At 47.2% G+C, this 12,803-nt stretch overlaps 1 protein-coding gene across 6 annotated transcripts in view; it reads right to left on the bottom strand.

The window, feature by feature from the left end:
- The window catches only part of PTH1R (parathyroid hormone 1 receptor), a 181,849-nt gene that overhangs the window by 50,309 nt on the left and 118,737 nt on the right, over positions 1–12,803 (bottom strand). For all 6 annotated transcript variants that reach the window (XM_043509770.1, XM_043509773.1, XM_043509774.1 and 3 more), the window contains 2 exons: positions 3,703–3,813; positions 1,393–1,511 (listed from right to left, as the gene is read on the bottom strand). In XM_043509770.1, coding sequence (XP_043365705.1) covers positions 1,393–1,511; positions 3,703–3,813 — 230 coding nt within the window. The remainder of the gene's footprint in view (positions 1–1,392; positions 1,512–3,702; positions 3,814–12,803) is intronic.

The following is a 12,803-nucleotide window of genomic DNA, read 5'->3' as shown; positions in this document are numbered from 1 at the left end:
TACTCCCCACTTTGTGTGGTCCATTTGACGTTTCCTTCCTAAGGGTGGGGTACCTTGCACTTGTCTTTATTGAATTTCATCTTGTTGATTTCAGCACAATTCGCCAATTTATCCAGGTCATTTTCACTTCTAATGTTCTCCCAAGTTCCTGCAACGTGTCCCAGCCTAGTGTCACCTGCAAATTTTATAAGAGTACTCTCCACTCCATTATCCAAGTCATTAATGAAAACATTGAAAAGTATCCAGAACTGACCCCTGGGAGGGCGGGGGGGGGGGGCGGATCCCTGCCCATGGATGGTGATGGTCTCCACTAGAATGGAACGAGCCCCCCCAGAAGTGTTTCAGAGTAGCAGCCGTGTCAGTCTGTATTCGCAAAAAGAAAAGGAGGACTTGTGGCACCTTAGAGACTAACAAATTTATCTGAGCATAAGCTTTCGTGAGCTACAGCTCACTTCATCGGATGCATTCAGTGGAAAATACAGTGGGGAGATTTGTATACATAGAGAACATGAAACAATGGGTGTTACCATACACACTGTAACGAGAGTGATCACTTAAGGTGAGATATTACTAGCAGGAGAGCGGGCGGCGGGGGGAAACCTTTTGTAGTGATAATCAAGGTGGGCCATTTCCAACAGTTGACAAGAACATCTGAGGAACGGTGGGGGGTGGGGAGAGAATAAACACCGGGAAATAGTTTTACTTTGTGTAATGACCCATCCACTCCCAGTCTCTATTCAAGCCTAAGTTAATTGTATCCAGTTTGCAAATTAATTCCAATTCAGCAGTCTCTCATTGGAGTCTGTTTTTGAAGTCTGTTTGTTGAAGGATAGCCACTCTCAGGTCTGTAATCGTGTGACCAGAGAGATTGAAGTGTTCTCCGACTGGTTTTTGAATCTTATAATTCTTGACGTCTGATTTGTGTCCATTTATTCTTTTACGTAGAGACTGTCCAGTTTGACCAATGTACATGGCAGAGGGGCATTGCTGGCACATATTGGCATATATCACATTGGTAGATGCGCAGGTGAATGAGCCTCTGATAGCATGGCTGATGTGATTAGGTGTGGTTATCTGCTCTTAGCTTCTTAAGAAATTTCACATAGTGCCCTCCAGCTTCCCCCCGACCCCCGCAGACCCCTGTGAAAATGGATCAGGCCATTTTGAGGAGCACATGACAAACATCTGACTGTCTTGAAGAACAGCCCACCCCCACCCCCTTGATGTGAAGCAATTTCCCGCTGAAATAAATGGGAAAGGTTTAATTGGGACCTACAAACATTGGGAATCTTTCCAGCATCAGGGTGCTGCCTGTTTAGGAACAAAAGGCTCCTTTGGCTAGTTCTGATCAGATCCCACCCTGTTCCCAGTTTCCATACAAGCATGGCATACCGTCTCCCTGGTTTCATTGGTGAGGAACTTGGCGCATTCACTGTAATTTGCCCAGGTGCGGTTGTTGCCTGGCACCAGCTCCCAGCTCCCATTCACGTCACACCGCCGATAGGCGTGGCCTAACAAAAGGAATGAGAAAACAGACAACATGACGCTTAGCGGACTGCAGTCCTGCAGAACAGAAGAAGTATCTTTCCCAATGCTTCAATCACAGAATTTATCCACCTGTCCTTATATCTCAGCTACCCATAATCAGCCTGCCCTTATCTGCTCTCTCTGCAGCTTGTCATGGAGCCGCAGGGGAGCAGGGGGTTGTTTCAGATCAGCCTAGCCCAGAGGATCTCCCACCGCAACTGAACTTTGAAACCCAGCCATTTGTTCTACACAGAAATGCTCAGATTTAAAGGGGCACCCATCAAACACTGTAGGTCAAAATACGGGGTGTAAAAAAAGAAAGGCAGAAAAATGGTTTTCAAAATCCAATAGCATGGAAACATTTGCACGGTTGTTAAAAAAAAAGTCATTGAAAAGCAATGGGCTTGTTCAAGTGGATCTTTCTATGTCTCTAGCCCTTATCACTTCTTATGTATGATCTTAGTGCCTTCCAAGATTTTTTTTTCCTTTGTCACACCCATGTTACCAAGAGGGAACTCAGATTCAGTGCAGAATAAATGATTTACCCAAGGTCAGCCAGAGTGCCTGTGGCAAATCCAGGAATAAAACCCAGTGCTCCAGTGCCCCACTCCATTGCTCCATCCACTTAGACCATCGTTCTTCCCCTTCTGTGTATCATAAAGGGGCCTTTAAGTGGATGTGCAGAAAAACCTCCCTGGCAGCTGCAGTTCTGGCATAAGGTTTCTACACTGGTCCAGCTCCCAGTCTTGGCCACAGTGGGCCTGTGGGAGGGTTGTGGATATAGTCTACTACACAATGGCTAATCTCTGCTTCCTAGGAGCTCTGGGAAGCATGCATAAGTTAGAGCAGCCTTGAGGCTGCTCTGATTCACACCAGGGACCAAGCAGACTCCTGCATAGCTCAGAATGGGGGGAGCATAAAAATGGTTTTACCCACCAACTCCGGTCCTATGCACAGCTCAGGTACAGAGCAACTGAGAAACAGGCAAAAGGATTTTTTGTTTTTTAAAAACACATGATACATAGCCCACATTGTGGTCTCGGCTCCACCAGTGCAGTGGCTTTGTAATGCGGAATGAGACCAGTGCCGCCAGACCAATGTCACAGGGTTACTGCCCTCAGGAGCCGGAGTTGAGCCACCATCAGGGACAACAGTGGGGATTTTCTGTAATACTTTCACGCTCTGTCTGTAGGATCCCACACCCATCAGCTTTGCATCACTACCTTTGGGGGTGGAGTGAGAATTAATTGTCCTTGCACCATTGACGATTAGGGCAAAGCGTTTGAGCCACTAAGGCTGACTGGCCTGGAATCGACACATTTGAGTGGCAGGCCCTACCATGTCAATGGGAACCTCAGTGACTGAAGATGAACTCTGAGAGCCAGTTGCTTTTCTCCACTTCCCTACACGGAAGCAGAACAAAAAGTCCCGAGCTGGAGAACCAGGGATTGAAGGTGTTAGGTGCCTGTGATGAGAACAGGTTCTCTCAACACAGGGGCTCTCACTCGGGACTCAGATACAAAGGGACACAGAGCCGAGACGGATTCTGCAGCAGTTTGGCTTGGTGGAGCTCTGGCTTCAGCCAATATGAACTCCACCTTCACCTCTGCTTCTCAATGCGAACCTAAGTGCTTCCAGATGCTGTAGTCCAGTGGGCTGTGAAAATCTGCAAATACTGATGTGCATTGATCCCTGAAAGGGGAAGAAAGTCCCTGACTGGGAATCTGCCTGATGCTGACAGCAGGATTACTAGACCCCGAAGACCCAGTCTAGGAGGTGTTGAGGCCATCAGGGGGAGGGATAGCTCAGTGGTTTGAGCATTGGCCTGCTAAACCCAGGGTTGTGAGCTCAACCCTTGAGGGGGCCATTCAGGGATCTGGAGCAAAAAAAAATTGAGGATTGGTCCTGCTTTGAGCAGGGGGTTGGACTAAATGACCTCCTGAGGTCCCTTCCAACCCTGATGTTCTATATTCACCCTTATGGCAACATGGGACCACCTGAGGCACTAACGGGTGACTCCCGGGATACTGTTTAAGGGCCGGGGTATAAACCCAGGACACCGGTCAAGAAGGGAAAGTCTCCCTCGGCCAACGACCGGCTGTCTAGTTCTCAGCTGCATCGCTCCCCGCTGCAGGCTGAAAGGTTCCCGTGGCATTTGGGAAGGAGCTTTATTACCTTTGTGATTGAAGTCATAGATGTATTCAGGACACGGCATGGCCACCACTTTGCCCGGCATGCCTTCGGGCCAGCAGCCAATGCCGTCCCACTCGGGCAGACAGAAACCATCTGCGGGAGAAAAGCGAAAACACGAGAAGTCACTGAGCCTGCACTGACATAGTCCCCTGGCACCCTCAGAACTGTAGTGTGCCGCCTGCCTCCTGGACGTACACGGCGTGGAGAGGGCCTTCTCCCAGCTAGAATTAAGTTCAGGGCACTAATTAATGCTTTTGGCCAAACCAGGCATCCGGGGAACATGCAGTATGCAGGGTAGTTAAGAGAAAGAGCGTCCTCTACCGGCAGATAAGAATAAGCGGCATGGTCAAGAACAACAGTTCTCAACCCGCGGCCCAGCTGTGTGCTAAAAAAATTCAAAATTTGCCGCTCCGGTCTGGCGGGGGACAGGGTTGGCTGAGGGGGAGATAGCATCTTGCAGCCTGCATGAGCGGCTCCTGCCAGCAGGGGGCTGGTGAGTGACGCAGTGGGGCAGGGGGTGGAAGAGTGGGTAGGTTTGGGGGGGGCTCTGGGCAGTGAGGGAATGGGGGGTGCTGGGAACTGGAGTTTTGCCAGGGTGCTGCAGCACCTCCAGGTTTTAGGTAGGGCTCCACTTCTGGGGTCGGGTTCAGCTGCTGGCTGCCTAGCCCCATGGGGGGTGGGGAGGAGTCCCGCTGCCTGGCCCTGCTGCAGGTTCCAGGGTCCATCTGCCCAGTCCCACATGGTGGGTCCGGGTCCCAGCTGCCAGGCCCAGTGTCCAGGGCTCTGCTCCTGGCCCTGCTCTGGGCAGGGGCGCTGGGCATAGGGGACTGTGGGAAGGTTTAGGAAGGGGGGTGCTGCAGTTCTCAACCTGCGGCCCACAATGATAAACAGGTTGAGAACCACTGGTCAAGAAGTTAGTAGGCTCAATGAAGCTGCTGTTGTGACTCTCAGCAATTGGCTTCTAGTGTGCAGCTCCTGACACCTGCCAGCGGCGGTGGCGTAGATACAACCCAGCCCGGCTTTGGTTCTTTTCAGAGGGACATGGTCCAGATAAAGGGGCTGCTGTCCAGGTGTTCTCTGTGGGGATTCCCAGGTCTTTGAATCCCACTTCCCACGTTGGTCTGAAATAGTACTTTAAGGCCCGGTGGACAGCTCATCTTGTCACCCAGGCATTTGAAAATGGGGGCAGGGGAGAGAGATTATAAAGGGTGGGGAATTTAGCCGTCAGAAAGGGGGATCTGAACTGCTCAGCTGCTGCGTTTAGACGCAGCAACTCCAAATAGTTCAGGTCAATTACACCAGCCGCTGGCGATAAGTTACATTGAGTTATAGTGCTGCCCCGTAGATATGTTTGAGCATTAATTTGGTTGTAAGATTGAGGGCAACTAGAGCATATAGACAGGTGCCTTGTTCTAGAAGAGAAATCCAGAGAAATAGTATTTATACTAAAAATGCTTTGGGGAGTTCCTCACATCTGTCTACCGGTATCAGTTTACCCAGGCTTTCTAGAAACGGGTGGCTGGATATTAGGGTTCCTTTAGGCCAGCCCCATTCCCACTTAAGTCAGTGGGAGTTTGGTCATCGATTCCAGTGAGAAAAGATCGGGTCCAGTTTTTGGAAAAAACTAAATTTCATACACCTCACACTCCATAATCTACAGTTAAAGTCTATCATCCTGCAGCCATCGTAAAGGATTCAGAGGACATCTATATGGATGGAGGAGGGGTAGTTAAAAAAAGGGGGGGAGGACATCAAGACATTTCCCTCCCCCCCCCCTTTTTTTTTTGGAATTTATTTTGAAAACTCAATTCTGACCCTTCATCTCAATGTTCATCCTGTTTTTTTTGTTTTGAAATTTATCAAACCTTGAAACAATTTGACCAGCTCTAATGGTGAGACTACCCAGAGCTACAGTAGCAAGGGTTGGAAAAAGAACAAAACAACACAACTACCTCCACAGTCCTGGAAGGGCTCTGGGCCCAGACCTTCAAAGGTATTTCAGTGTCTCAATACCTTTGAGGATCTGGACCACAAATCCTCATGCTTCAGGGCAGAAGCCAAGCTATAGGCTAATGGGGGCCGAGAAAAAACTTTGCTTGGAGGTAGCTGATCACAGAACTGCTTACAGCTGGGTTCTTACACCTTCCTCAGAAGCAACTGGAACTGACCACTGCCAGAGACAGGACACAAGACTAGGAGGACAACTGGCCTGCTCTGGTGTAGCACTTTCTATGTTCTTTTATTTCTAATCACCTGTTGGTACAAACAACACCTGATGAAGCCAACTGCTGTCCATGCTCAGAACTGCTGAGCCTATCCTCTGATGAGCGTGACTGCCATGGTAATTGGCTAGGCTATAGCTATACTACAGCATTTGCACCGATGCATCTGCGCTGCTGTCGTGCAGCTACTGCAGATGCCCCAAGCTGATGGGAGAGAGCGAGCTCGTTGATTTAATTATTCCAGCCCTCGTGAGTGGCGGTAACTATGTCGGCGGGAGAAGCTCTTCCGCTGACCTTGCACTGTCCACACCAGCGCTTAGGTCGGTGTAATTTACATCACTCAGGGGGGTGACTTATTCTCACCCCAAAGGGACATAACTTGTGCTGCCTTAAGATGGAGCGTATACATGGCTCTAGTTTTCAGCATTCCCTTGAAAGTGGGGAAGAAACCCCTTCAGAATCGCCTAGTCTATCCAAAACTGGCTTGCAGCAATATATGGTATGTAAGGACTCAAGTTTGCAAACTGCTGAGCTCTCTGCGCCAGTCCAACAAAGTGCTTAAACACATGCTTAATTTTAAGTACCTGAGTAGACCCATTAACTTCCGTGGGATTATGTTCATGCTTATAATTAAGCACTTGCTTAAATACTTTGCTGGATTGGACCAGCTGGGCCAGACTGCTCAGAACCTTTCAGGATCATGCCCCAAGAACCGATTTGAAAGGAAAACAAATGCAGACAGACACACAGACGGGCCCCACTCTGTATTAATTTCAGAATTGCAGCAGGCAGCTTTCCCCCCTTTAGCAATTACTGCACTGAAGTCTGATACTCCCAGCAGAACTAGATTCTCAGCACTACATACGGTGTCTGGTCTAAAGGCACTCTACAAGAATGAAAACAGAATGAAATAAAGCACCTTCTTCTCATCTGTGATAGCATTCCATTATGAAAGACACAACAAACGTTCCAAGATCACAGAGATGATGTTCTTCCATTAACATCAAAGGCAGGCCATCAACTATCTTTCAGTCATTCAAGTAATATATTCTTTGTAATGCATACGTTTTCATATGATTAAAGAAGAACTCAGGATTCCTTTAAAAAAATAGCTTTAATAATTTTCTCCCCTATGGGTTTAGGGATGACAGAGCCTGATTCAATATGCCGGTAATTTAGGGCATACAATGACATACAATTTAACTATTGATTTCTTATCTTTAATTTAGTGCTGATGAAAGATGGCAGATTGGCAGCAATAGGAAACTGAAGTCGCAGTATAGAGTGAGCAGGTGTCTCCAGCACTGGCATGACATGCAGAAAGCAGAGATCTACATCCCATTGGGCCAAGTTAAAGAGAGAATGTGTATATACACCCAATTTCCATTAGTTGTACCTAGGCTTGGCAGAATTAGCTTTTTATCAGTCAATGTTGATTTTGCCATACACACAAAAACCAACTAAAAATTTTTTCCATCACCAATAATCAAAATGTACAGATAGGCAGAATTTACAGAAAAACGCTGCTTATTGACGTTTGGTTGAAGTATATTTACTTTGCATATTTTGACATGTGGCATTGACAATTTATGCTGGTTATAAAGCTTTCACAGTCTTGACTCTCAATGTCTGCTGCCATTAAATAATGATTGTGTCTGCCCCCTTTAATGTCGCAGAACTGTGAAAATTGACATTGATGGCAAGAGGAAAAAACAGTTGAAAACCCCGACTGTGAAAACTGAAATTAAAAAAAGTTTGAAAATGCTTTACAACAAACATAGAAATTATTCACTGAAATAATAAAAAAATAAAAATCAAATTCTCCCAAGCCTAGTTGTGCTGCACTCTCTCTTCTAACATTTGTCTTCAGCCGTAGCCCCTCACTTTGTGCATGGAAGGGAAACTGGTGCTTCTGAACTAGCCAAGTGTGCAATTATTTCCCAGCGAGTGTGTTCAACAGAAATGCTGGAGACTGATCAGACTAATGCACAGTAATCAGACTATTGAACTGGGAGTCAGGACTCCTGGGTTCTGTTGCCTCTGACTTGCTGCAATTTTGAATTAAGTAACTGAGAGACCAAGGCCCAGATGCAACAAAAGGTATTTAGGCTCCTAAGGCCCATTGGTTTCAGTGGACATTAGGGATCTAAATACCTGTGTGGATCTGGGCCCAAACCAGCTGCCGCTGAAACCAGTGGAAAGATTCCTGCTGACTTTCATGGAAGTTGGATCACACCCTAACTATCTCTATGCCTCCGTTTGTCCATCTGTGACATGGATACAATAATACTTTGGTCCTGCACTGAGGTTTAGAGTTTAGGAAGCCTGTGTTTATGAAGGGACTTGAGACTTTTGAACGAACAGTACTAAATAGTGCAAAGTATTTTCATTGCTCTTTAGAATCTTCTGTCAAAATTAATGGAAAGTTGAATTCAACTAATTGACTCAACTCTACACTTATCGACAACAGGAAGTGCCTGAATACACTCAGGAAATATTTTTAAAACAGAAACATCAAACATGCCTGACCTGAGTAACTGGATGATGTTATTATTGGAACCTTTGCCTTACCTGTCCCCATTAGACTTTTGTTAGTTGAATATCCGAATCTGTCGCAGGTGACATTTAAGAGCAGTTTCTGACCCTCACTAAAGAACATAAGAATGGCCCTACTGGGTCAGACCAAGGGTCCATCTAGTTCAGGATCCTGTCTTCCGACAGTGGCTAGTGCCAGGTGCCCCAGAGGGAATGAACAGAACAGGTCATCATCAAGTGATTCATCTCCTGTCGCTCATTCCCAGCTTCTGGCAAACAGAGGTTAGGGAAACTTTTGCTTTATTGTGCCCATGAACGTGCTATATAAGAGCTAGGTATTATTATTATTGTTGTTGTTTTGTAAAGCAACTAACACAAGAGCTGGTTAAAAAAAATGGACGAAAAAAATTCACAAAATGTTTCAAAAGTTGTTTTCATTTTCCAGGGTTCAAAAGGGACCATTTTTGGGTCTGTTTTTTTTTTTTTTTTAAAAAAAACCACTTTCCCTCCCCTGCCCCCCCCAGCATTTGTTTATTTTGTTTATCATTATAATCATTTTTTTGTTTTTCCTCCCCCTTCTTCCTTCCTCTTTTACCAGTCATTTAAAAATGATTTTCAAAAAAGATGAAAAAAGAGAGGGAATAAACTGAAAAATGATAAACCACAGACATTGGAAAAACATTAAAAAATCGTAAGGTTTTTTTTTTTTTAAATAGAGACCATTTCTCAGCCGGAGAATTTTTCATTAAAAAGTTTCAACCGTCTGCTTTCGGGCATTGCAAAAAATACATGCTAATTTCTCCTAATACATCTCTTCTTCCTGAGCCACTGTATAATACTGAATACAGATGACCAGAGGGGATCAGCTTTATTGTAACTGATCAGATAAAAGCTTATGAGGATTTTTCTTTTCAACAAAGAGAACGTAGATTTAGGACTGCAACGAGCTGCTTGCATCACTCGGAGTGGCAGTTTAGAGAGGGAGTAAGAATATATTTGAGTACCTACACCTGCATGCATGTTATGTTAATGTCAGAGGGCCTAAAAGGAGCTTTTCCCAGAATAAACAGTAGGACACAATTAAAATATAACTCACAACAAACTGTATAACCTCCAGAGACGACAGGAATAAGTATACGGGGTATATATGTTAGACATATAAACCACACACCTCCTGGGTGTGGTGCTCTGTCCTATATAGTGGCACCAAGACCACTTAGAGATTAATGAGTCTGCTACAGCCACAGCTAACAGGCAGACAGTTTTTAGCTCATGTAGCAGAGACTCAAACTAAGCTTCAGAAGTCCCTGGTTCAATCCTGCCTGCCCGGAACTGGAGTCTGTTGATGTTACGAATACATATATATATGGGCAGGTACCTAGACCCAGACACATATGTATATATGTGCACATATATACATACACCGAACGAGGGCCATGTCAGCTAGTGAAAATCAGTGCTGCTCCATTAACTCCAACAGATCTATGCCAATTTGCACCCGCTATGGATTGTTTTAATGAGGGAGGCAGGGAATTTGATTAAAGATTCATGTAGTAACATGGCGTCTCAGAACATTTCTCTGCTGAAAAAAAAAAAAATCTTTGCTGAGCCTTTCCCCCAGCCACCTGGAAGTCAGGCAGGAAGACAACTCCAGGGGACATGCAGGAACTGCTGGGTTGGAGCGTTACACACATTATAAAAATGATAAACCAACAGCCTGGGTAAACACTAAGCCCCAACGCCTGCTTTTCCACAGGGTGTGTGTGGGCTGAGCGGTTCTGACAGCTTTGTCGACGCTTCCCATTCTGGATGCTAGACCAGGGGTGGGAAGATGCAGATGCAAGAGGATGCTGTGCTATCTTTGGGGACGTTGGCTCCTTCTCATACCTGACCCTGATGTCTGGCTCTTTCCCTGCCACAGCTGAGCAAGGGCTAGTAGCCTTATCTACTTACCTTATCTAGAGTATATGTGGATCAGTGATCTCTACTGGATCGCATGGCAAACACGTTAGCACGTGTGCAGCCACATTCCCCCCTAGGGGCTGCTACAGCTAATTAACTCGAAGGACAGGGACCCGAGATTCAGGAGTAAGAAATCCCAGGCTCTACCCTGCTTCAACTCTTGGGAGCTCATCAGTAACTCTGTGGCCGATCCAGGTGTATAGCTGATCCAGCCAGAACTCCCAATGTCTTCCCTCCAAAGGAGGATACCAAATACATAGAATCAGACCAGTGGTCCATAAGTGGCCAGGACTGAGGCTTCAAAGAAGGGGCAAAAGAACCCAACCGTGAGCAGATGTGGGACAATCTGCCCCCCCACAGCAGGTCTCATCCTCGTTTCTAACAGCCAGAAAGTGAGGGAGACAAGAATTGAACCCGCCCAGTTCCTTAACCAAAGCCCTCACCACAACTTCTAGAACGAGGCTTTGTCAATGCGCAGGCCTCCTTCCAGCTGTGCCAGGGAAACAACAGTCCATTGGACAGGCTCGTGAGCTGCCCCGCCAACGCACGGTGACCTGACAGAAGGGGACAAGGCAGCAATGGCCTCCGACAACTCCGACTGTTTTCCCGATGGAGTCGTGCAGCTTCCAAGATGCTGCCTTTTGCCTACAGAAAGGTTTCCGTGTCTCCCCCATTTCCCTCCTGTCCTATGAGCCGAGCATTACGTTGTTTTCAGTCCTCTCTCCGCTCCAGAAGAGTCAACGCCGCCCTCCTCCAGCTCTCCTGGCTTCCCAAATCACTCCTCCAGCCCACAGCAGCACCTTGTCCATTGCCCCTGCCGCAATAACAAGTCAAAGCAGGCACTCAGTAAAGAGGCACCCAGCAGGGAGAGGTAGATGTGGGGCTCCAGAGACTCTGCTTTTTCATCTGCCTGACCTGCGTTTGGGTGTGTTTTGGAGGTGCATCAGCCCGGAACGTTTCCCTCAGAGTCATCTTAGAGCTTATTAACGGGAAGCCCTAAGAGAAGAGGCTGGGGATAGGCCTTGCATGAATTTTTACACCCTGCTGTTTGCCCCCGTGCACTTAATTCTTGCCCGACCAACTCTGCTCGAGTCCAGTCCCGGACCTCACCTTGCTGTGCCAGGGCACCTCAACCCCGACCCACAGCCATCCTTGAGCCTTGCTCAGCACTGGCAGTGCCCCTCAGTCCCAACCTGAAATGCTCTCTGCTCTACCTGCCTTGGCCAGTGCACCCACAAACAGTCTTCCCTGAACCCTTCAGCAGAGCCGCTCCCCTCCCACTGGCCTGCCTCAGTTTCCCTGCTGCTTCTCAGCAGTCTCCCTCTGGCTAAGATAGTCTGACCCTCTGGCTAAGAAGTAAGCTGAAACCAACCAGACCCAAACTAGCCCTTCACTCCTTGGGTGCAGAGATCTATATACAGTCCTTGCCCTTCCCAAGCCACAGATCCTTCTCTAGGCCCAGGCAACCTTTACCCCTTGGTCACATGAATTCACAACAGTCCCTTCACCCCCAGGGCATCAGCTCAATGCCTCAAGGTAGCTCAGCAGAGGCACTGAGAAGCTCAGGCCCTCTATCTACCACAAGCCCTAGTCTTGGACCCCTAAACTGTGAAGTAGCCACCTCCTCCAGCCTCACATATTCCACTTAGAATCATAGAATCATAGAATATCAGGGTTGGAAGGGACCCCAGAAGGTCATCTAGTCCAACCCCCTGCTCAAAGCAGGACCAAGTCCCAGTTAAATCATCCCAGCCAGGGCTTTGTCAAGCCTGACCTTAAAAACCTCTAAGGAAGGAGATTCTACCACCTCCCTAGGTAACGCATTCCAGTGTTTCACCACCCTCTTAGTGAAAAAGTTTTTCCTAATATCCAATCTAAACCTCCCCCATTGCAACTTGAGACCATTACTCCTCGTTCTGTCATCTGCTACCACTGAGAACAGTCTAGAGCCATCCTCTTTGAAACCCCCTTTCAGGTAGTTGAAAGCAGCTATCAAATCCCCCCTCATTCTTCTCTTCTGCAGACTAAACAATCCCAGCTCCCTCAGCCTCTCCTCATAAGTCATGTGCTCTAAACCCCTAATCATTTTCGTTGCCCTTCGTTGTACTCTTTCCAATTTATCCACATCCTTCCTGTAGTGTGGGGCCCAAAACTGGACACAGTACTCCAGATGAGGCCTCACCAGTGTCGAATAGAGGGGAACGATCACGTCCCTCGATCTGCTCGCTATGCCCCTACTTATACATCCCAAAATGCCATTGGCCTTCTTGGCAACAAGGGCACACTGCTGACTCATATCCAGCTTCTCGTCCACTGTCACCCCTAGGTCCTTTTCCGCAGAACTGCTGCCGAGCCATTCGGTCC

The sequence above is a fragment of the Dermochelys coriacea genome, chromosome 2 (assembly GCF_009764565.3).
Source record: "Dermochelys coriacea isolate rDerCor1 chromosome 2, rDerCor1.pri.v4, whole genome shotgun sequence".
In the NCBI taxonomy this organism is placed as follows: Eukaryota; Metazoa; Chordata; order Testudines; family Dermochelyidae; genus Dermochelys; species Dermochelys coriacea.
Note: the sequence above shows the minus strand (reverse complement) of the source record. Positions and strands in the feature narration are given on the sequence as shown.